Source organism: Gallus gallus, chromosome 31 (assembly GCF_016699485.2).
Source record: "Gallus gallus isolate bGalGal1 chromosome 31, bGalGal1.mat.broiler.GRCg7b, whole genome shotgun sequence".
Classification (NCBI taxonomy): Eukaryota; Metazoa; Chordata; class Aves; order Galliformes; family Phasianidae; genus Gallus; species Gallus gallus.
In genome coordinates, this window is record NC_052562.1 from 915,085 (window position 1) to 938,552 (window position 23,468).

Sequence of the window (23,468 nt, forward strand, 5' to 3'; positions counted from 1 at the left end):
TAGTGTGCAGATTGTTGAAAATACTGTCCTGCTATCGTCATAAAAAGACCACAAAACACCCAAAGGCAATGGGTTGGTAACAGACGTTGTACGGAAGTGTAACACAGCTATGGAAGTGCAACAACAGCTATGGAAGTGTAATGGAGCTGTGGAAGTGTAATGGAGCTCCGCAAGTGCAACCATAGCTGTGGAAGTGTAATGGAGCTGTGGAAGTGTAACCATAGCTATGGAAGTGTAACAACAGCTATGGAAGTGTAACGGAGCTGTAGAAGTGTAACGGAGCTGTAGAAGTGCAACCACAGCTATGGCAGTGGAACAGAGCTGTGGAAGTGTAACCACAGCTATGGAAGTTTAACCATAGCTATGGAAGTGTAACCACAGCTATGGAAGTGTAATGGAGCTATGGAAGTGTCACCATAGCTATGGAAGTGTAATGGAGCTGTGGAAGTGCAACCATCGCTATGGAAGTGCAACGGAGCAACAGCGTCGGAACTGCGAGCCTGAGACGCTCAAGCAATGAGTGCCAGGAGAGGCTTTAGCGGCGTCGGAGCCAGGGGGTGGAAGGGGATGGATTTCACTGACCAGCTGCGCAATTTCTCCCTTGTCAGTAGGGGGCGTGCGCCCATTATTGCAATACGAAGCAAAGTAGAAATTGTTGGTCTTGAGCGTTTCTCACAGAAAGCAGCCACGTGCAGCCGACTGCACGGCCTGCTGTGTTAATGGCTGGGATGCACAGGGCTGCAGCGCTGGCGTTCTGCTGGATCTGCTCTTCCTTCCCACAGTGACAGCGGAACGCGGCAGAAAGCGCAGCGAGGCGGCAGAGCAGCAAGGAGCTGACGTACAGAGCGCGGGTCTGCTTCGTGCCATGGCAGTGGGCGCAGAAAGAAATGCCGGGAGGGGTCTCTGACCGCCCGGCGGAGGGGTGTGGGGGAGGGGAGAGCTCACGTGGCAGAGCCCCGCACCCGCGGCCGGCAGCGAGGGGCGAAATCCGAGCCCGAGCCGGCTGCCAACGGCCGCTCGCTCAGGCAATCGGAGCCGGCGGCGCTGGCGCTGAGCAAGGAGAGGCCGGGCCGGGCCGGGCCGTTGCGCGGCCGTTGCCGTGAGGCGCGCGGGCCGGGAGCGGCGCGGGGCTGCGGCCGTGCGGAGCCCCGTGTGCGGGGGGGCGGGGGAGGTGTGGGCGCGAGGGGGCCCCGGGCCGATGGCAGCCGGCACAGCCCCACGGCTGAAGCGGCTGCTTACAAAGGCAGGGCGGCCGTGTGCGCTGCGGGAGCCCGAAATGGACTGTGAGGGGCCCAACCGGGCCAGCCCGGGCCGGCAGGCTGCAGCGCGGCCGGGTGAGGCTCAGAGCTGGCAGGCCTCTGCCCCCTCCGCTGAGGGTTCGTGCGGCGGAGCTTCTGCCCGGAGGGGCCACATCCGGCACGGCAGGATTCGGCTGGTTAGTGTGCGAGGCCGGGAAAGCTCGCAGGCTGGGGCTCCGGGGCAGGCGGAGGATGTCACAGCGCGGCTGACATCACCGGGCTGCTGGAAGCTGGGTGCTGTCACAGTGCGTTTCCGTGACGACGACGGGCCCTCCCCAAGGAGCCGAGGGGAGCTTTGCTGCTCTGTTTGTTACCCGGCGCAGCCTGTCGCGGGGGGGCTGGGCAGACAGTCTTGCCAAAGAGGCCTGTGGTCCAGCACAACTGAGAGCACAATCCTTTTGTTTCTCCTCGAACCCTGGCCAGGCTGTGGGGAGAAAAGCAAGAGGAGAAAGAGGGCACCGGGTGTTGGTGTTCCCCCGGACTGCCACGTGGATCGGTTCATTCAGTGGCATCAAGGCTGGACCTGCTTGCAGCGGCTTTGGACACCTCGCCCACGGGATGGATGCATTGCTGTACAACTCCCCAGTGGCCGGGAGAGCTTCTCCAGATGCTCATTGCCAACGGGGCTCCCCCGTGAGTGCGGATCTGGGTGATGGTGAGGTGTGCGGGCGCTTGGTGATGTGTCTTTCTGAATCACGGAGCTCGTGTAGCAACGATTAGGCCCGCTGCCTTGCTTATTTCCTTCACTGTTAAGCTTCTCTTTTGGCTTTAGACACTGCTTTATTTTTTGGTAGCATTTTGTACTAGGCAGTAAAATAAGCCTATCCCTTACGTTGGTGTCTTTTGCCCTTCCCGCTGACGCCGTTGATTGGCACCACGACATTAGCACACGATGGGCACGTAACTTGGACGTGGGGGACGTGACTTGAAAGGCCAGCATCAGGAAGGTCTCCTTTGGAGAGAGACGTAGAGATTTGGGCTTGTTGAGCGCGGAGAACAGAAGGCTCTGGGGAGGCCGCGTGGCTGCCTTTCGGAACGCGGGGCCTCAAAGATCACCTAGTTCCAACCGCCTGCAGCGGCCAACAGCGAGCTCAGGCTCTAGGTCAGGTTGCTGAGGGTGCCACCCAGGCTGAACTGGAACACCCCCTCGGGACGGGGCGTGCACAGCGTCTGTGTGTGGGCAGCCTGTGCCAGCACCTCACCACTGGGCTGTAAGCAGCCCAGTGCCCGCTGCACACCGATGTTGGGTTGCTGTGAGCAATGGGTGCCCGCCCGGGGCCGGGCCGCTCGGCGGGGCAGGGGGCGGCAGCGGGGCAGGCTGGGCCAGGCTGCGGGTTGGACGCGCGTGGAAGAGGAGATCCCCTCTCCCTGCCGGTGACCTAACAGAGCTCCAGGTGACGCGGGCTGATGTCACAATGGGATGCACTGCATCACAAGGATGTGTTTCCTGGGGCAGCGGCAGTGCCGGCACTTCCCTGCAAGGCCTGGGCGCTGCTGGAGCACTGCTCAGGGGCTCTGTCCTTCTGTGGCCAGGAGTCAGGTCAGGGGCAGCAAGGCTGCACCGGGCGACCCTCGGTGACGCGTGGAGGAGCAGGGGCACTTTGCAGAGAACTGTTGGTTGAGGAGCCAGGGAGGGCATCCTTAGCTGCGAGCCGAGGGCTGCCGGCAAGCGACATGGAAGGCTGCTGGACTGTGACCATCAGCTCGGAGCTGGTCTACACGTTCCCAACGCTCCTGCATCTCTCTGCCGAAGGTCAGGCTTTCCGGGCCCCCTTGGCAAGGCATCGCAGGGGGCTGTTACAGCTGTCAAAAGCCGCAGCTCCTGCTCTCTGCGGTTGGCTGGACGTGGCTGGGGGCTGCTGCGAGAGCCCCGCCCAAGGGTCCCGCTAGGCTCTGGGGACGATGTGGCAGCCAGGTCCCGATAGTAGAGCTGCCCAGAGCCCCCAGGTTCCTTTAGGCATGGCGAGTCCCCTGTGATAGGGCGGTCCAAGGCCAGGTTTCCCTGGGAGACGGTGTTTCCGTAGGTTCCAGCTCTGGAACTCAGCTCTCCTCCATCCGATGTCCCGGAGGCTTCCTATGTCCCCGGTTCCCCTCTGGGCTCTGCATAAGGCTGAAATTGGAGCAAAGCCCAGCCGGCTCTGTAGCCATGGTGGTGTTTTTCTGGGGTGTTTGCGTGCGCCTGTATCGATCACTGTCTGGGTGAGGAGCTTGCCAAGAGGCTGTGAAGAGGCTGGCCTGGAGCCTGACACGTCTTTTCTTTCCTTTGCAGAGATTGTGGCGATCTGGGATGCTGTGTCTGATTACATCCTGGAACAGATGAAGCTGGACAAGGTGGGCTGGTGTCCTGGTGGCCCTCGCCCTGGAGAGGGCCCTAGGTTCAGTCCTGCCCAGAGCGTGGGCCCCGCAGAGCAATCCCTCCCTGAGCACCACAGCAGCACAGTGAGCCCAAGCCGGGTGCCCAGAGCAGCTTCTTGGCCAGAGCTGCCCTGAGCAAATGTTTGGCACAGGCAGGGGCTCCACTCTGCCCGGTGGTCAGGATGGGGAGAGCAAAGGGAGAAAGGGGGGATTTTTTCTGGCCCTGCGCCAAGCATAACCCTCGGGAATCAGTCCCAGGCTGTAAATGTCCCCTGTGCTGCAAATATCCGGGCTCCTCTCTAGCCAAGGGATGTCGGGAAATACTATGCGGAGGTGGCGGTATTGCAGGGACCACAGATTTTTCCAAAGCTTTCCAGAGAGCGCCATCTTGCCCCGCTGCCCTTTGGGAGCGGGGAGGGCGGAGAGCAGTGCCGCCCTGCTCTTGATGTTCGTGGCTTTTGCCGCCCCTGAAGTACACACGCGTCAGCCTTTCTGTCTTTTCCCTGTGCAGGGAGTCCTGGTCCCGGGACTCGGGCTCTTTGCTGCGGTCCGAGAGCAATTCCACAGCAAAGAAGTGGCGGTGTCGGTCCGAAGACCTGTCTTCCAGCTGGACATCGGGGTGCTGTGGCTGCAGGACCTCCAGTCGCCCACCGACATCATCCCCGGTGAGAAGGCAGCGGCCACCTTCCCCTTCCCGCCCCATGTCCGGCCGGGCGTGTTCTCCCTGCTCTTTGGAAACGGCTGGGAGCAGCAGAGAATTGTCTGCAAAGCTCGGGGTGCAGCGTGAGTTCCTCCAAAAGGAACCACAGCCCAACCCAACCCAACGACAGCCCAAGAGCTGTTTCTCTAAAGGACCTTCTCTTTGGGACTTGGTTATGAATGTTGCATGGGAATGTGGCTTGCTGTGGCAGTGAGGATGTGCCTTCTCCTTGCAGACGATGTCAAGATTGAGCGGCTGAACTACCGGCAGCTCTCGCGAGCCACCGGCATCTCGCTGCACGTGGTGCAGCGCTGCGTGCGAGAGACCGTCCTCTTGTACTGTCACCTCCTGAGGAACAAGGCGCACGTCTCATTCGCCTTCAAGAACATCGGCGTTATGACGTACGAGGACGACTTCCTCTGCATGAGGTTCTTGTCCAGCTGCATTACAACGCTGGAGAGCAATGCCAGCCTGACTGCACTGCTCCACACTGTAAGTTTGAGGAGGTTTTGAGGGTGCGCCATCAGATCACCGCTGGCCAGCCTGGATGTGGCAGGCCAGTCAAATGCCTTTCCCCACGCTTGCCCCCTCCGCTTTCTCCACTGGCACAGAGATTTCCTGGATCTCTGCCCCTGCGGCAAGCCTGGCAGTGCCCTTGCACGGCCTCAGTATTTTGCCGTCCAGCTCCTCCAGAGCAGAGCAAAGCTCTGATGTTCCCGGAAGAGGCTTTGGTGGAGAGCAGCTTTCTCTTGGCATGGGAGCCAGGCTTGCTTCCTGTCAACAAGAGCCATGAAAAAAATGGCCTAGGCAAGCCTCCAGCAGGTCTGTGTCCCTTTGCAGAGAATTTGGCCGGCCCGTTCTGCTGACTTCGGGTCAGAGACCTACCGCTCATGGGATCCAGGTGTTGCCGAGGTGAGTGCATTTCCTCTGCAGCACTTAGCTGGCCAGGAGACGGGCTTCCTTCCCACCTCCTCCTTCTGAACGTGCCCTGCTGGGTCTCCGTGCTCAGCATGCGGTCGGGGAGAAATCCTGGAAAGCCTGGCTCCTGCTTCACTACTGCTGCCTTTTGGCTGTGTGTGTCTTCTCCCGGAGGGATGGGGAGTCAAGGTTGTGTTACTGGTGCCCAACCGGTCCCGATTCCCATCAGAGAGAACGGCCTGCACGTGGAAAAGAATTTGGGCTACATGTGCTGGTTTGGCATGGACAGGAAGGGAAGGGGTGCCACGCTTTGCGTAACACATAGATAAATACCGCCGACAAGCTGCATGGGGTAGGAGGTCATCCTTTTCAAGGCTTGTCACTCTTTGTTTCCAGGTTTCAGCTCGCTGTGAAAAAGAGCAGAGCAGAGGCCGCCGCAGAAAGGAACGCTGCAGTGGCGCGGAAGATGAGTAGAGGTGAGGGAAAGGGTCCCAGCAGCAGGAGGGCGGGCCCTGTCCCATGCCGGGTGGCCGGATCCACGTTCACGTGCCACGCCCGTGGGGCTGCTGTGAAGAGCTTCTTCCTTTCTTGGTTCCAGGGGGCACTGCCGGCAGGCTGCTACAGAAGCGGAAGACACTTCCCCCCTCCATGCTGCTGCAATACCAGGCAGGCTCAAGGCAGCAAGATGTGGCAAAGAAGCCTTCTGCCAGGTGAGATCCTTGGGCAAAAAGAAGAAGGAGATGCGTGTGCTCGTGTAGGAGTGGCCTCCTCCTTGGACCTGCCAGCTCCGCGCATTCAGAAAGGCTCCTGACACACGTGTTTCCCAGTGGGGGCCGTCCTTCTCCAGGGACGGCGAGCGTGCAGCATGCTTGCCTGCGGCAGGCACAGCAGCTGCATGTTCCAGCCTGGTCCCCGATCCCTGGGGGAGCTGAATGCTGATCCCTCTTGATCGCAGAAGCTCTTCTCCCGTCAGGGGTCTCTCCACGTTGCACCGGAGCCCATCTTTATGGTTGTGGGAGCATGGGGGGAGACCAAGGTGTCCCAGGCTCCTGCAGACTCCTCTTGTGCCTGTTTGCAGCGTGCTCCCGCCGTGTGCAGGCAGCTCCCACGGGAGAAAGCAAGCAGGACAGAAGGAACCATCTACTCCTGCCCAGACCAGCACTGCACTCCCTGCGACAGAGGACTCTAAGAGAGTGCTGCAGGTACCGGCTCTGCCTTGCTGCAGGGACTGTGCTGCTTGAGACTGCACAAATGTTAGCATCATAGAATCACAGAACAGTGCGGGTTGCGAGGGACCATTCAGATCACCTAGTTGCAATCCCCTGCTGTAGGCAGGGACCCCTGTCTCTAGACCAGGCTGCTCTAAACCTGATCCAGCCCGGCCTGGAGTGCTTCCGCACGGAGGGAAGCAAAAGCCTCTGCGTGTGCAGTGATCTGGAGCACAGGCCTTTGGGTGCCATCATTTCTCATTTCTGCCCACTCCTCCGGCTCCTCTGTAGCTGGAGGGTGTTGCACACCTGCCCTGTCTCTTCTCGCCTCCTGGCCTGCCACCTGCCACAGCACCCTGATTTTGAGCAGGGGCTGTGGGAGTGGGATACGACCAGTGAGCCATGTTTGCCACAAGTTGCGGATCCTGGCCTGGCTTTGGGGCCCCTGATCCTTCAGGGTCAAAGCAGTGCCGACAGGCCAGGCCTGCTCCTCCAGAGGCGAGGAGCAGGAGCGTGGAGCTGAAGGAAGGCCCCAGGGGCTGAGGCTGATCCTGTATGCTGCTGTCTCTCTGCAGGAGCTCCGGGAAGTGTCTGCCCTGTGGAATGAAGCAGACCGCACGTGGCCCGTGTACCAGCAGCAGGTAGAGCAAACGCGGGCAGAAAGAGCGGCATGGGAAGGCTGGAGTGCAGGGGAGGACCAGCCTCCACTGCAGGTACTGTCAGGGATCGACCCTGCTGACAAGAGCCGCCGTCCTCTGAGCCAGGGTGCGAGCTCAGCAGGGCTCAGGGGGTGGGAGCAGGACGGGCAGCGAGCGGCACGGCAGGGGCTGGCCTGCTCCTCCCTGGGAGGAGAGCTTGGCATCAGCCCCGCAGGGAGAAGGGTGGCGGGCAGCCGTGGGCTGGCAGGGCCGAGTCTCCTGCTTGCCAGGGCCTACAGCAGGGCCCTTGACAGAGGGCCTGTGGGAAACAGCCCTGTGCTCCCAGCCGTTTTGCTGACACTGTCTCCTCTTTGGCAGCGGTTTGCCAGTGCGAGCGTGTGGGCTCCGCGTCCTCCAGCCCAGCCCCGGGGACAGCAAGTGAGGAGGAGGTGGAGGAAGGATGTGGATCCTCCGCCGGGAAGTAAAATGGGAACAGCGACCAAGCTGGCACTGCATGCCGAGTAAGTGTGTGCGGGCTCTGTTGGCTGCCTGAGGCACTCGGGCAGCTGTGACCCTGCAGCTCGGGGACGAGCACGGCCCAGGCCAGAAAGTGCTGGCGGGGTGCAAGGGTGGGGACACGCGGCAGCACGGGGGTGCGGGGCTGGGTGAGGGGAGAGCCAGAGGGGGCTCAGCAGAGCCTGAGGGATGACTTTGTCCTCCGGTTGCAGCCTCCTCTCCCCGCGAGCAGCTCAGGTGCTCCAAAGGTTGGAGCCCCACCTCCATCAGCAAGAGGCTTTTGCTGACACCGCGGAAAGAAACCGGCAGAAGCTGGAGCTGAAGCGGCAGCTCCCCTGGTAAGCTGCATAGGCAGCAGATCCTGAGAGCCGGGCTGGAGCCCAGCCTGCGGTACTTGCCTGCGCTCAGCCCGTAACGCTCCGTGCACTGTCCTTTTCACCTCCCTAGTGCTCGATGCTCGTACCGCTCCAGAGGGGAAGGTGCTGGCAACAGTGCTGGAGCTGTCGGCAAGGGGGCTGGGAAGCTGTCCGGATTTCCACCTGTGAATGGCAAATCGTAGAATCAAAGACTTGTAGAATGGCCTGGGTTGAAAAGGACCTTGAAGATCATCTAGTTTCCACCCCCCTGCAATGTGCAGGGTTACCAGCCACCAGTCCGGGCTGCCCAGAGCCACATCCAGCCTGGCCTTGAATGCCTCTGGGGATGGGGCATCCACCACCTCTCGGCAGGCTGTTCCGGTGCGTCACCAGCCTCCGTGGAGTGAAGAACTCCCCCTAATATCTAACCAAATTCTTCCCCCCTTTCTCAGTTGCAAACCATTCCCCCTTGTCGTATCACTGTCCACCCTCGTATAAACAGCCGTTTCCCCTCCAGTTTATTTCTTCCCTTCAAGCATTGGAAGGCCGCAGTGAGGTCTCCCTGGAGCCTTCTCCTCTCCAAACTAAACAAGCCCAGTTCCATCAACCTTTCTTCACAGGAGAGGTGCTCCAGCCCTCTGATCATCTTTGTGGCCCTCCTCTGGACTTGATCCAACAGGTCTGCGTCTTTCCTGTACTGGGGGCCCCAGGCCTGGACGCAGAGTATCCCAGATAAAAATAAAGAGAATTGGCGTTCTTTCCAGTCAGTGTGCTGGTGTCGTGTCTGTCGCCATAAGCTAACGTGAGGCAGCTGGAGCTGTGCTTTGCGGGAGGAATTTGGGCGGCAGCGAGAGCTGTTCCCGAGGCCCGGTAGGCCCGTGCTCTCCAGGAGTGGTCTCCCAGGATGACAGTCACCTCTGCCGGCCGTGCCCGTTTCCTGTGCAGAAGTCGTGTGTCACCTCGTACCCCCACAGCTCCCTCCCAGCAACAGAAATTCCGTGGCAGAACCACGGGGGAGCTCCGTGGGGACGAGGAGCAGGCAGGGGCAAGGGGAACACGAGGGCACCTGAGAGACCTTTCCCGCCAGGGCTCGAGAGCACTCCTGCCTGCAGCTGGGGAGTGTATTGCCAAGGGTTCTGCAAAGGTGGATGCGCTTGCTTTGAACTGCCCCCGGGCTGATTCCCAAAATCAGAAAGGCAAAAGCCCAGCTTGAGCTCAACCTGGCTGCTGGGGTAAAAGGGAACGAGAAACTCTTTCACAAGTATATCTAGAGTAAGAGGAGGACCAGGGAGAATCTCCATTCTCTACTGGATGAGGCTGGGAACGTGGCCACTGAGGATAAGGAAAAGGCAGACGTTCTGAATGCCTTCTTTACATCTGTCTTTAGAAGTCAGACCGGTTATCCTCAGGTTTCTCCACTCTCTGTCCTGGCAGCCTTGGCTGGGGAGCAGACTAGACCTCCCACGATTCAGGCGGAAACAGTCACGGACCTGCTACTCCATCTGCACTGCCACAAGTCCATGGGACCGGGTGAGATTCACCCGAGAGTGCTGAGGGAACTGGCGGAGGTGATAGCCGAGCCGCTTTCCATCATCTATCAGCGCTCCTTGTTGGCGGGAGAGGTCCCAGAAGACTGGAGGCTTGCCAGTGTGACTCCCATCTACAAGAAGGGCTGCAGGGAGGATCCGGGGAACTACAGGCCTGTTAGCCTGACCTCGGTGCCGGGGAAGATTATGGAGCAGATTGTCTTGAGGGAGATCACACGGCATGTGCGGGACAAGCGGGGGATCAGGCCTAGCCAGCATGGGTTCACGAAGGGCAGGTCCTGCTTGACCAACCTGATCTCCTTCTATGATCTAGTGACCCGTCTGGTGGATGAGGGAAAGGCTGTTGATGTAGTCCACCTAGATTTCAGCAAAGCCTTTGACACTGTCTCCCACAGTATTCTCCTCGCAAGTCCGTGGCTTGGACAGATACACTCGTGGCTGGGTAAGGAAGTGGCTGGAGGGCCGGGCCCAGAGAGTGGTGGTGGATGGAGTTAAATCCAGCTGGCGACCGGTCACGAGTGGTGTTCCCCAGAGGTCGGTGCTGGGGCCTGTCCTGTTTTATATCTTCATTGATGACCTGGATGAGGGCATTGAGTGCACCCTCAGTAAGTTTGCAGATGACACCAAGCTGGCTGGAAGCGTTGATCTGCCTGAGGGTAGCGAAGCCCTACGGAGGGATCTGGATAGGTTGGATAGCTGGGCTGAAGCCAATGGGATGGGATTCAACAAGACCAAATGCCGGGTCCTGCACTTTGGCCGCAATAACCCCAGGCAACGCTACAGGCTTGGGGCAGAGTGGTTGGAAGACTGTGTAGAGGAAATGGACCTGGGGGTGTTGATTGACGCTAGACTGAACATGAGCCAGCAGTGGGCCCAGGTGGCCAAGAAGGCCACTGGCATCCTGGCTTGGATCAGAAATAGTGTGGCCAGCAGGAACAGGGAAGTAATTATCCCCCTGTCCTCAGCACTGGTGAGGCTGCACCTTGAGTACGGTGTCCAGTTTTGGGCCCCTCACTGTAAGAAAGACATGGAGGCCCTGGAGCGTGTCCAGAGGAGGGCAACAAAGCTGGTGAGGGGTCTGGAGCACAGGCCTTACGAGGAGCGGCTGAAGGAGCTGGGGTTGTTCAGTCTAGAGAAGAGGAGGCCCAGGGGAGACCTTATTGCTCTCTATAACTACCAGAAGGGAGGTTGTAGTGAGCTGGGGGTCAGCCTCTTCTCTCGGGTGACTAGTGATAGGACTGGAGGGAATGGCTTCAAGCTGCGCCAGGGAAGGTTCAGGCTGGACGTTAGGAAATACTACTTGTCTGAAAGGGTGGTCAGGCACTGGAACGGGCTGCCCAGAGAGGTGGTGGAGTCACCGAGCCTGGTGGTGTTCAAAGAGTGTTTGGATGTTGTGTTGAGGGACATGGTTTAGCGAGAACCATTGGTGAAGGGCGAATGGTTGGACTGGATGATCCTGTGGGTCTTTTTCAACCTTAGCGATTCTATGATTCTATGATTCTTTCTTTACTATTGCTAACCTCCCCATCTTCCCCACATCCCTTAGTAGCTTGGAACCTCTAGTGTTGATTATGCTCTGAGTCAAGACTTACTACTTGTTCATACTGGGATGAAGCGTGCAAGGGTGAAGAAATTGTTATTCTTAATAATCAACATATCTATCAGAGTACGCAGAACAGCAAGATGATCAGTTTTGATAAATTATTATTATCCATCATCGAAGTAATTAGTATTATCCATCAAAACTCCCTTACTATGCATAGTAAGGTAGTTTTCTTACATTAGAAGTGCTTCATAGTCTGGAGCAAAAACACAAAAGGGTAAAAAGAAAGAGGGGAAACTGTGGGAGGCAGACTGTGTTTTTGCAGTGCAAGTTTCCAGTATTTCTGTATGTAGCACAGGATAAGCTGCCTTTCGCAAAGAAAGCTGCTGAACAGAGTAAAGTTGAGACTGGGGCGCTCCGACCTAGGTAAAACTGGCACAGGCACTAGGTAAGGTAGTTCTATAAGGCAGGGGAGAGTTCGGTACAGGACAGGGCTAGTGTGCAGATTGTTGAAAATACTGTCCTGCTATCGTCATAAAAAGACCACAAAACACCCAAAGGCAATGGGTTGGTAACAGACGTTGTACGGAAGTGTAACACAGCTATGGAAGTGCAACAACAGCTATGGAAGTGTAATGGAGCTGTGGAAGTGTAATGGAGCTCCGCAAGTGCAACCATAGCTGTGGAAGTGTAATGGAGCTGTGGAAGTGTAACCATAGCTATGGAAGTGTAACAACAGCTATGGAAGTGTAACGGAGCTGTAGAAGTGTAACGGAGCTGTAGAAGTGCAACCACAGCTATGGCAGTGGAACAGAGCTGTGGAAGTGTAACCACAGCTATGGAAGTTTAACCATAGCTATGGAAGTGTAACCACAGCTATGGAAGTGTAATGGAGCTATGGAAGTGTCACCATAGCTATGGAAGTGTAATGGAGCTGTGGAAGTGCAACCATCGCTATGGAAGTGCAACGGAGCAACAGCGTCGGAAGACTGCGAGCCTGAGACGCTCAAGCAATGAGTGCCAGGAGAGGCTTTAGCGGCGTCGGAGCCAGGGGGTGGAAGGGGATGGATTTCACTGACCAGCTGCGCAATTTCTCCCTTGTCAGTAGGGGGCGTGCGCCCATTATTGCAATACGAAGCAAAGTAGAAATTGTTGGTCTTGAGCGTTTCTCACAGAAAGCAGCCACGTGCAGCCGACTGCACGGCCTGCTGTGTTAATGGCTGGGATGCACAGGGCTGCAGCGCTGGCGTTCTGCTGGATCTGCTCTTCCTTCCCACAGTGACAGCGGAACGCGGCAGAAAGCGCAGCGAGGCGGCAGAGCAGCAAGGAGCTGACGTACAGAGCGCGGGTCTGCTTCGTGCCATGGCAGTGGGCGCAGAAAGAAATGCCGGGAGGGGTCTCTGACCGCCCGGCGGAGGGGTGTGGGGGAGGGAGAGCTCACGTGGCAGAGCCCCGCACCCGCGGCCGGCAGCGAGGGGCGAAATCCGAGCCCGAGCCGGCTGCCAACGGCCGCTCGCTCAGGCAATCGGAGCCGGCGGCGCTGGCGCTGAGCAAGGAGAGGCCGGGCCGGGCCGGGCCGTTGCGCGGCCGTTGCCGTGAGGCGCGCGGGCCGGGAGCGGCGCGGGGCTGCGGCCGTGCGGAGCCCCGTGTGCGGGGGGGCGGGGGAGGTGTGGGCGCGAGGGGGCCCCGGGCCGATGGCAGCCGGCACAGCCCCACGGCTGAAGCGGCTGCTTACAAAGGCAGGGCGGCCGTGTGCGCTGCGGGAGCCCGAAATGGACTGTGAGGGGCCCAACCGGGCCAGCCCGGGCCGGCAGGCTGCAGCGCGGCCGGGTGAGGCTCAGAGCTGGCAGGCCTCTGCCCCCTCCGCTGAGGGTTCGTGCGGCGGAGCTTCTGCCCGGAGGGGCCACATCCGGCACGGCAGGATTCGGCTGGTTAGTGTGCGAGGCCGGGAAAGCTCGCAGGCTGGGGCTCCGGGGCAGGCGGAGGATGTCACAGCGCGGCTGACATCACCGGGCTGCTGGAAGCTGGGTGCTGTCACAGTGCGTTTCCGTGACGACGACGGGCCCTCCCCAAGGAGCCGAGGGGAGCTTTGCTGCTCTGTTTTGTTACCCGGCGCAGCCTGTCGCGGGGGGGCTGGGCAGGACAGTCTTGCCAAAGAGGCCTGTGGTCCAGCCACAACTGAGAGCACAATCCTTTTGTTTCTCCTCGAACCTGGCCAGGCTGTGGGGAGAAAAGCAAGAGGAGAAAGAGGGCACCGGGTGTTGGTGGTTTCCCCGGACTGCCACGTGGATCGGTTCATTCAGTGGCATCAAGGCTGGACCTGCTTGCAGCGGCTTTGGACACCTCGCCCACGGGATGGATGCATTGCCTGTACAACTCCCAGTGGCCGGGAGAGCTTCTCCAGATGCTCATTGCCAACGGGGCTCCCCCGTGAGTGCGGATCTGGGTGATGGTGAGGTGTGCGGGCGCTTGGTGATGTGTCTTTCTGAATCACGGAGCTCGTGTAGCAACGCTTAGGCCCGCTGCCTTGCTTATTTCCTTCACTGTTAAGCTTCTCTTTTGGCTTTAGACACTGCTTTATTTTTTGGTAGCATTTTGTACTAGGCAGTAAAATAAGCCTATCCCTTACGTTGGTGTCTTTGCCCTTCCCGCTGACGCCGTTGATTGGCACCACGACATTAGCACACGATGGGCACGTAACTTGGACGTGGGGGACGTGACTTGAAAGGCCAGCATCAGGAAGGTCTCCTTTGGAGAGAGACGTAGAGATTTGGGCTTGTTGAGCGCGGAGAACAGAAGGCTCTGGGGAGGCCGCGTGGCTGCCTTTCGGAACGCGGGGCCTCAAAGATCACCTAGTTCCAACCGCCTGCAGCGGCCAACAGCGAGCTCAGGCTCTAGGTCAGGTTGCTGAGGGTGCCACCCAGGCTGAACTGGAACACCCGTCGGGACGGGGCGTGCACAGCGTCTGTGTGTGGGCAGCCTGTGCCAGCACCTCACCACTGGGCTGTAAGCAGCCCAGTGCCCGCTGCACACCGATGTTGGGTTGCTGTGAGCATGGGGTGCCCGCCCGGGGCCGGGCCGCTCGGCGGGGCAGGGGGCGGCAGCGGGGCAGGCTGGGCCAGGCTGCGGGTTGGACGCGCGTGGAAGAGGAGATCCCCTCTCCCTGCCGGTGACCTAACAGAGCTCCAGGTGACGCGGGCTGATGTCACAATGGGATGCACTGCATCACAAAGGATGTGTTTCCTGGGCAGCGGCAGTGCCGGCACTTCCCTGCAAGGCCTGGGCGCTGCTGGAGCACTGCTCAGGGGCTCTGTCCTTCTGTGGCCAGGAGTCAGGTCAGGGGCAGCAAGGCTGCACCGGGCGACCCTCGTGACGCGTGGAGGAGCAGGGGCACTTTGCAGAGAACTGTTGGTTGAGGAGCCAGGGAGGGGCATCCTTAGCTGCGAGCCGAGGGCTGCCGGCAAGCGACATGGAAGGCTGCTGGACTGTGACCATCAGCTCGGAGCTGGTCTACACGTTCCCAACGCTCCTGCATCTCTCTGCCGAAGGTCAGGCTTTCCGGGCCCCCTTGGCAAGGCATCGCAGGGGGGGCTGTTACAGCTGTCAAAAGCCGCAGCTCCTGCTCTCTGCGGTTGGCTGGACGTGGCTGGGGGCTGCTGCGAGAGCCCCGCCCAAGGGTCCCGCTAGGCTCTGGGGACGATGTGGCAGCCAGGTCCCGATAGTAGAGCTGCCCAGAGCCCCCAGGTTCCTTTAGGGCATGGCGAGTCCCCTGTGATAGGGCGGGTCCAAGGCCAGGTTTCCCTGGGAGACGGTGTTTCCGTAGGTTCCAGCTCTGGAACTCAGCTCTCCTCCATTCCGATGTCCCGGAGGCTTCCTATGTCCCCGGTTCCCCTCTGGGCTCTGCATAAGGCTGAAATTGGAGCAAAGCCCAGCCGGCTCTGTAGCCATGGTGGTGTTTTTCTGGGTGTTTGTGTGCGCCTGTATCGATCACTGTCTGGGTGAGGAGCTTGCCAAGAGGCTGTGAAGAGGCTGGCCTGGAGCCTGACACGTCTTTCTTTCCTTTGCAGAGATTGTGGCGATCTGGGATGCTGTGTCTGATTACATCCTGGAACAGATGAAGCTGACAAGGTGGGCTGGTGTCCTGGTGGCCCTCGCCCTGGAGAGGGCCCTAGTTCAGTCTGCCCAGAGCGTGGGCCCCGCAGAGCAATCCCTCCCTGAGCACCACAGCAGCACAGTGAGCCCAAGCCGGGTGCCCAGAGCAGCTTCTTGGCCAGAGCTGCCCTGAGCAAATGTTTGGCACAGGCAGGGGCTCCACTCTGCCCGGTGGGTCAGGATGGGGAGAGCAAAGGGAGAAAGGGGGGGATTTTTTCTGGCCCTGCGCCAAGCATAACCCTCGGGAATCAGTCCCAGGCTGTAAATGTCCCCTGTGCTGCAAATATCCGGGCTCCTCTCTAGCCAAGGGATTCGGGAAATACTATGCGGAGGTGGCGGTATTGCAGGGACCACAGATTTTTCCAAAGCTTTCCAGAGAGCGCCATCTTGCCCCGCTGCCCTTTGGGAGCGGGGAGGGCGGAGAGCAGTGCCGCCCTGCTCTTGATGTTCGTGGCTTTTGCCCGCCCTGAAGTACACACGCGTCAGCCTTTCTGTCTTTTCCCTGTGCAGGGAGTCCTGGTCCCGGGACTCGGGCTCTTTGCTGCGGTCCGAGAGCAATTCCACAGCAAAGAAGTGGGCGGTGTCGGTCCGAAGACCTGTCTTCCAGCTGGACCATCGGGGTGCTGTGGCTGCAGGACCTCCACGTCGCCCCACCGAATTCATCCCCGGTGAGAAGGCAGCGGCCACCTTCCCTTCCCGCCCCATGTCCGGCCGGGCGTGTTCTCCCTGCTCTGTGGAAACCGGCTGGGAGCAGCAGAGAATTGTCTGCAAAGCTCGGGTGCAGCGTGAGTTTCCTCCAAAAGGAACCACAGCACCAACCCACCCACACGACAGCCCAAGAGCTGTTTCTCTAAAGGACCTTCTCCTTGGACTTGGTATGAATGTTGCATGGGAATGTGGCTTGCTGTGGCAGTGAGGATGTGCCTTCTCCTTGCAGACGATGGTCAAGATTGAGCGGCTGAACTACCGGCAGCTCTCGCGAGCCACCGGCCATCTCGCTGCACAACGTGGTGCAGCGCGCTGCGTGCGAGAGACCGTCCTCTTGTACTGTCACCTCCTGAGGAACAAGCGCACGTCTCATTCGCCTTCAAGAACATCGGCGTTCTGACGTACGAGGACGACTTCCTCTGCATGAGGTTCTTGTCAGCTGCATTACAACGCTGGAGAGCAATGCCAGCCTGACTGCCTGCTCCACACTGTAAGTTTGAGGAGGTTTGAGGGTGCGCAATCAGATCACCGCTGGCCAGCCTGGATGTGGCAGGCCAGTCAAATGCCTTTCCCACGCTTGCCCCCTCCGCTTTTCTCCACTGGCACAGAGATTTTCCTGGATCTCTGCCCCTGCGGCAAGCCTGGCAGTGCCCTTGCACGGCCTCAGTATTTTGCCGTCCAGCTCCTCCAGAGCAGAGCAAAGCTCTGATGTTCCCGGAAGAGGCTTGGTGGAGAGCAGCTTTCTCTTGGCATGGGAGCCAGGCTTGCTTCCTGTCAACAAGAGCCATGAAAAAAAATGGCCTAGGCAAGCCTCCAGCAGGTCTGTGTCTCCTTTGCAGAGAATTTGGCCCGGCCCGTTCTGCTGACTTCGGGTCAGAGACTACCGCTCATGGAATCCATGGTGTTTGCCGAGGTGAGTGCATTTCCTCTGCAGCACTTAGCTGGCCAGGAGACGGGCTTCCTTCCCACCTCCTCCTTCTGAACGTGCCCTGCTGGGTCTCCGTGCTCAGGCATGCGGTCGGGGAGAAATGCTGGAAAGCCTGGCTCCTGCTTCACTACTGCTGCCTTTTGGCTGTGTGTGTCTTCTCCCGGAGGGATGGGGAGTCAAGGTTGTGTTACTGGTGCCCAACCGGTCCCCGATTCCCATCAGAGAGAACGGCCTGCACGTGGAAAAGAATTTCGGCTACATGTGCTGGTTTGGCATGGACAGGAAGGGAAGGGTGCCAACGCTTTGCGTAACACATAGATAAATACCGCCGACAAGCTGCATGGGGTAGGAGGTCATCCATTTTCAAAGGCTTGTCACTCTTTGTTTCCAGGTTTCAGCTCGCTGTGAAAAGAGCAGAGCAGAGGCCGCCGCAGAAAGGAACGCTGCAGTGGCGCGGAAGATGAGTAGAGGGTGAGGGAAAGGGTCCCAGCAGCAGGAGGGGCGGGCCCTGTCCCATGCCGGGTGGCCGGATCCACGTTCACGTGCCACGCCCGTGGGGCTGCTGTGAAGAGCTTCTTCCTTTCTTGGTTCCAGGGGGCACTGCCGGCAGGCTGCTACAGAAGCGGAAGACACTTCCCCCCTCCATGCTGCTGTCAATACCAGGGCAGGCTCAAGGCAGCAAGATGTGGCAAAGAGCCTTCTGCCAGGTGAAGATCCTTGGGCAAAAAGAAGAAGGAGATTCGTGTGCTCGTGTAGGAGTGGCCTCCTCCTTGGACCTGCCAGCTCCGCGCATTCAGAAAGGCTCCTGACACACGTGTTTCCCCAGTGGGGGCCGTCCTTCTCCAGGACGGCGAGCGTGCAGCATGCTTGCCTGCGGCAGGCACAGCAGCTGCATGTTCCAGCCTGGTCCCCGATCCCTGGGGGAGCTGAATGCTGATCCCTCTTGATCGCAGAAGCTCTTCTCCCGTCAGGGGTCCTCTCCACGTTGCACCGGAGCCCATCTTTATGGTTGTGGGAGCATGGGGGGAGAACCAAGGTGTCCCAGGCTCCTGCAGACTCCTCTTGTGCCTGTTTGCAGCGTGCTCCCTGCCGTGGTGCAGGCAGCTCCCACGGGAAAGAAAGCAAGCAGGACAGAAAGGAACCATCTACTCCTGCCCAGACCAGCACTGCACTCCCTGCGACAGAGGACTCTAAGAGAGTGCTGCAGGTACCGGCTCTGCCTTGCTGCAGGGACTGTGCTGCTTGAGACTGCACAAATGTTAGCATCATAGAATCACAGAACAGTGCGGGTTGCGAGGGACCATTCAGATCACCTAGTTGCAATCCCCTGCTGTAGGCAGGGACCCCTGTCTCTAGACCAGGCTGCTCTAAACCTGATCCAGCCCGGCCTGGAGTGCTTCCGCACGAGGGAAGCAAAAGCCTCTGCGTGTGCAGTGATCTGGAGCACAGGCCTTTGGGTGCCATCATTTCTCATTTCTGCCCACTCCTCCGGCTCCTCTGTAGCTGGAGGGTGTTGCAACACCTGCCCTGTCTCTTCTCGCCTCCTGGCCTGCCACCTGCCACAGCACCCTGATTTTGAGTAGGGGCTGTGGGAGTGGGATACGACCAGTGAGCCATGTTGCCACAAGTTGCGGATCCTGGCCTGGCTTTGGGGCCCCTGATCCTTCAGGGTCAAAGCAGTGCCGACAGGCCAGGCCTGCTCCTCCAGAGGCGAGGAGCAGGAGCGTGGAGCTGAAGGAAGGCCCCAGGGGCTGAGGGCTGATCCTGTATGCTGCTGTCTCTCTGCAGGAGCTCCGGGAAGTGTCTGCCCTGTGGAATGAAGCAGACCGCACGTGGCCCGTGTACCAGCAGCAGGTAGAGCAAAACGCGGGCAGAAAGAGCGGCATGGGAAGGCTGGAGTGCAGGGGAGGACCAGCCTCCACTGCAGGTACTGTCAGGGATCGACCTGCTGACAAGAGCCGCCGTCCTCTGAGCCAGGGTGCGAGCTCAGCAGGGCTCAGGGGGGTGGGAGCAGGACGGGCAGGCGAGCGGCACGGCAGGGGCTGGCCTGCTCCTCCCTGGGAGGAGAGCTTGGCATCAGCCCCGCAGGGAGAAGGGTGGCGGGCAGCCGTGGGCTGGCAGGGCCGAGTCTCCTGCTTGCCAGGGCCTACAGCAGGGCCCTTGACAGAGGGCCTGTGGGAAACAGCCCTGTGCTCCCAGCCGTTTGCTGACAGCTGTCTCCTCTTTGGCAGCGGTTTGCCAGTGCGAGCGTGTGGGCTCCGCGTCCTCCAGCCCAGCCCGGGGACAGCAAGTGGAGGAGGAGGTGGAGGAAGGATGTGGATCCTCCGCCGGGAAGTAAAAATGGGAACAGCGACCAAGCTGTCACTGCATGCCGAGTAAGTGTGTGCGGGCTCTGTTGGCTGCCTGAGGCACTCGGGCAGCTGTGACCCTGCAGCTCGGGGACGAGCACGGCCCAGGCCAGAAAGTGCTGGCGGGGTGCAAGGGTGGGGACACGCGGACAGCACGGGGGTGCGGGGCTGGGTGAGGGGAGAGCCAGAGGGGGGCTCAGCAGAGGCCTGAGGGATGACTTTGTCCTCCGGTTTGCAGCCTCCTCTCCCCGCGAGCAGCTCAGGTGCTCCAAAGGTTGGAGCCCCACCTCCATCAGCAAGAGGCTTTTGCTGACACCGCGGAAAAGAAACCGGCATAAGCTGGAGCTGAAGCGGCAGCTCCCCTGGTAAGCTGCATAGGCAGCAGATCCTGAGAGCCGGGCTGGAGCCCCAGCCTGCGGTACTTGCCTGCGCTCAGCCCGTAACGCTTCCGTGCACTGTCCTTTCACCTCCCTAGTGCTCGATGCTCGTACCGCTCCAGAGGGGAAGGTGCTGGCAACAGTGTGACGGCGCTTGGAGCTGTCGGCAAGGGGGCTGGGAAGCTGTCCGGATTTCCACCTGTGAATGGCAAATCGTAGAATCAAAAGACTTGTAGAATGGCCTGGGTTGAAAAGGACCTTGAAGATCATCTAGTTTCCACCCCCACTGCAATGTGCAGGGTTACCAGCCACCAGTCCGGGCTGCCCAGAGCCACATCCAGCCTGGCCTTGAATGCCTCTGGGGATGGGGCATCCACCCCCTCTCGGCAGGCTGTTCCGGTGCGTCACCAGCCTCGTGGAGTGAAGAACTCCCCCTAATATCTAACCAAATTCTTCCCCCCTTTCTCAGTTGCAAACCATTCCCCCTTGTCGTATCCACTGTCCACCCTCGTATAAACAGCCGTTTCCCCTCAGTTTATTTCTTCCCTTCAAGCATTGGAAGGCCGCAGTGAGGTCTCCCTGGAGCCTTCTCCTCTCCAAACTAAACAAGCCCAGTTCCATCAACCTTTCTTCACAGGAGAGGTGCTCCAGCCCTCTGATCATCTTTGTGCCCTCCTCTGGACTTGATCCAACAGGTTCTGCGTCTTTCCTGTACTGGGGGCCCCAGGCCTGACGCAGAGTATCCCAGATAAAAATAAAGAGAATTGGCGTTCTTTCCAGTCAGTGTGCTGGTGTCGTGTCCTGTCGCCATAAGCTAACGTGAGGCAGCTGGAGCTGTGCTTTGCGGGAGGAATTTGGGGCGGCAGCGAGAGCTGTTCCCGAGGCCCGGTAGGCCCGTGCTCTCCAGGAGTGGTCTCCCAGGATGACAGTCACCTCTGCCGGCCGTGCCCGTTTCCTGTGCAGAAGTCCGTGTGTCACCCTCGTACCCCCACAGCTCCCTCCCAGCAACAGAAATTCCGTGGCAGAACCACGGGGGAGCTCCGTGGGGACCTAGGAGCAGGCAGGGGCAAGGGAACACGAGGGCACCTGAGAGACCTTTCCCGCCAGGGCTCGAGAGCACTCCTGCCTGCAGCTGGGGAGTGTATTGCCAAGGGTTCTGCAAAGGTGGATGCGCTTGCTTTGAACTGCCCCCGGGCTGATTCCCAAAATCAGAAAGGCAAAAGCCCAGCTTGAGCTCAACCTGGCTGCTGGGGTAAAAGGGAACGAGAAACTCTTTCACAAGTATATCTAGAGTAAGAGGGAGGACCAGGGAGAATCTCCATTCTCTACTGGATGAGGCTGGGAACGTGGCCACTGAGGATAAGGAAAAGGCAGACGTTCTGAATGCCTTCTTTACATCTGTCTTTAGAAGTCAGACCGGTTATCCTCAGGTTTCTCCACTCTCTGTCCTGGCAGCCTTGCTGGGGAGCAGACTAGACCTCCCACGATTCAGGCGGAAACAGTCACGGACCTGCTAACTCCATCTGCACTGCCACAAGTCCATGGGACCGGGTGAGATTCACCCGAGAGTGCTGAGGGAACTGGCGGAGGTGATAGCCGAGCCGCTTTCCATCATCTATCAAGCGCTCCTTGTTGGCGGGAGAGGTCCCAGAAGACTGGAGGCTTGCCAGTGTGACTCCCATCTACAAGAAGGGCTGCAGGGAGGATCCGGGAACTACAGGCCTGTTAGCCTGACCTCGGTGCCGGGGAAGATTATGGAGCAGATTGTCTTGAGGGAGATCACACGGCATGTGCGGGACAAGCGGGGGATCAGGCCTAGCCAGCATGGGTTCACGAAGGGCAGGTCCTGCCTTGAACCAACCTGATCTCCTTCTATGATCTAGTGACCCGTCTGGTGGATGAGGGAAAGGCTGTTGATGTAGTCCACCTAGATTTCAGCAAAGCCTTTGACACTGTCTCCCACAGTATTCTCCTCGCAAGTCCGTGGCTTGGACAGATACACTCGTGGCTGGGTAAGGAAGTGGCTGGAGGGCCGGGCCCAGAGAGTGGTGGTGGATGGAGTTAAATCCAGCTGGCGACCGGTCACGAGTGGTGTTCCCCAGAGGTCGGTGCTGGGGCCCTGTCCTGTTTTATATCTTCATTGATGACCTGGATGAGGGCATTGAGTGCACCCTCAGTAAGTTTGCAGATGACACCAAGCTGGCTGGAAGCGTTGATCTGCCTGAGGGTAGCGAAGCCCTACGGAGGGATCTGGATAGGTTGGATAGCTGGGCTGAAGCCAATGGGATGGGATTCAACAAGACCAATGCCGGGGTCCTGCACTTTGGCCGCAATAACCCCAGGCAACGCTACAGGCTTGGGGCAGAGTGGTTGGAAGACTGTGGTAGAGGAAATGGGACCTGGGGGTGTTGATTGACGCTAGACTGAACATGAGCCTAGCAGTGGGCCCAGGTGGCCAAGAAGGCCACTGGCATCCTGGCTTGGATCAGAAATAGTGTGGCCAGCAGGAACAGGGAAGTAATTATCCCCTGTCCTCAGCACTGGTGAGGCTGCACCTTGAGTACGGTGTCCAGTTTTGGGCCCCTCACTGTAAGAAAGACATGGAGGCCCTGGAGCGTGTCCAGAGGAGGGCAACAAAGCTGGTGAGGGGTCTGGAGCACAGGCCTTACGAGGAGCGGCTGAAGGAGCTGGGGTTGTTCAGTCTAGAGAAGAGGAGGCCCAGGGGAGACCTTATTGCTCTCTATAACTACCAGAAGGGAGGTTGTAGTGAGGCTGGGGGTCAGCCTCTTCTCTCGGGTGACTAGTGATAGGACTGGAGGGAAATGGCTTCAAGCTGCGCCAGGGAAGGTTCAGGCTGGACGTTAGGAAATACTACTTGTCTGAAAGGGTGGTCAGGCACTGGAACGGGCTGCCCAGAGAGGTGGTGGAGTCACCGAGCCTGGTGGTGTTCAAAGAGTGTTGGATGTTGTGTTGAGGGACACTGGTTTAGTGAGAACCATTGATGAAGGGCGAATGGTTGGACTGGGATGATCCTGTGGGTCTTTTTCAACCTTAGCGATTCTATGATTCTATGATTCTTTCTTTACTATTGCTGACCTCCCCATCTTCCCCACATCCCTTAGTAGCTTGGAACCTCTAGTGTTGATTATGCTCTGAGTCAAGACTTACTACTTTGTTCATACTGGGATGAAGCGTGCAAGGGTGAAGAAATTGTTATTCTTAATAATCACATATCTATCAGAGTACGCAGAACAGCAAGATGATCAGTTTTGATAAATTATTATTATCCATCATCGAAGTAATTAGTATTATCCATCAAAACTCCCTTACTATGCATAGTAAGGTAGTTTTCTTACATTAGAAGTGCTTCATAGTCTGGAGCAAAAACACAAAAGGGTAAAAAGAAAGAGGGGAAACTGTGGGAGGCAGACTGTGTTTTTTGCAGTGCAAGTTTCCAGTATTTCTGTATGTAGCACAGGATAAGCTGCCTTTCGCAAAGAAAGCTGCTGAACAGAGTAAAGTTGAGACTGGGGCGCTCCGACCTAGGTAAAACTGGCACAGGCACTAGGTAAGGTAGTTCTATAAGGCAGGGGAGAGTTCGGTACAGGACAGAGCTAGTGTGCAGATTGTTGAAAATACTGTCCTGCTATCGTCATAAAAAGATCACAAAACACCAAAGGCAATGGGTTGGTAACAGACGTTGTACGGAAGTGTAACACAGCTATGGAAGTGTAACAACAGCTATGGAAGTGTAATGGAGCTGTGGAAGTGTAATGGAGCTCCGCAAGTGCAACCATAGCTGTGGAAGTGTAATGGAGCTGTGGAAGTGTAACCATAGCTAGGAAGTGTAACAACAGCTATGGAAGTGTAACGGAG

General features: G+C 58.6%; 1 protein-coding gene and 1 long non-coding RNA gene across 2 annotated transcripts; both read left to right on the plus strand.

Annotated features, from left to right (window-relative positions):
* Positions 1–1,087: 1,087 nt before the first annotated feature.
* On the plus strand, positions 1,088–8,192 carry LOC121107805 (coiled-coil domain-containing protein 81-like). Its single transcript, XM_040653975.2, has 13 exons — positions 1,088–1,435; positions 1,722–1,953; positions 3,568–3,629; positions 4,165–4,318; positions 4,589–4,845; positions 5,194–5,265; positions 5,675–5,747; positions 5,870–5,981; positions 6,350–6,473; positions 7,055–7,120; positions 7,496–7,638; positions 7,846–7,971; positions 8,081–8,192. Exons 1-13 carry the CDS (start codon positions 1,199–1,201, stop codon positions 8,190–8,192), a joined length of 1,770 nt encoding a protein of 589 aa, XP_040509909.1. The 5' UTR covers positions 1,088–1,198.
* A 9,803-nt stretch (positions 8,193–17,995) lies between these two features.
* LOC121107898 lies at positions 17,996–19,151 on the plus strand. Its single transcript, XR_005842286.1, has 3 exons — positions 17,996–18,074; positions 18,656–18,721; positions 19,099–19,151. It is a non-coding gene; the product is annotated as an uncharacterized LOC121107898 (long non-coding RNA).
* The last annotated feature ends 4,317 nt before the right edge of the window (positions 19,152–23,468 follow it).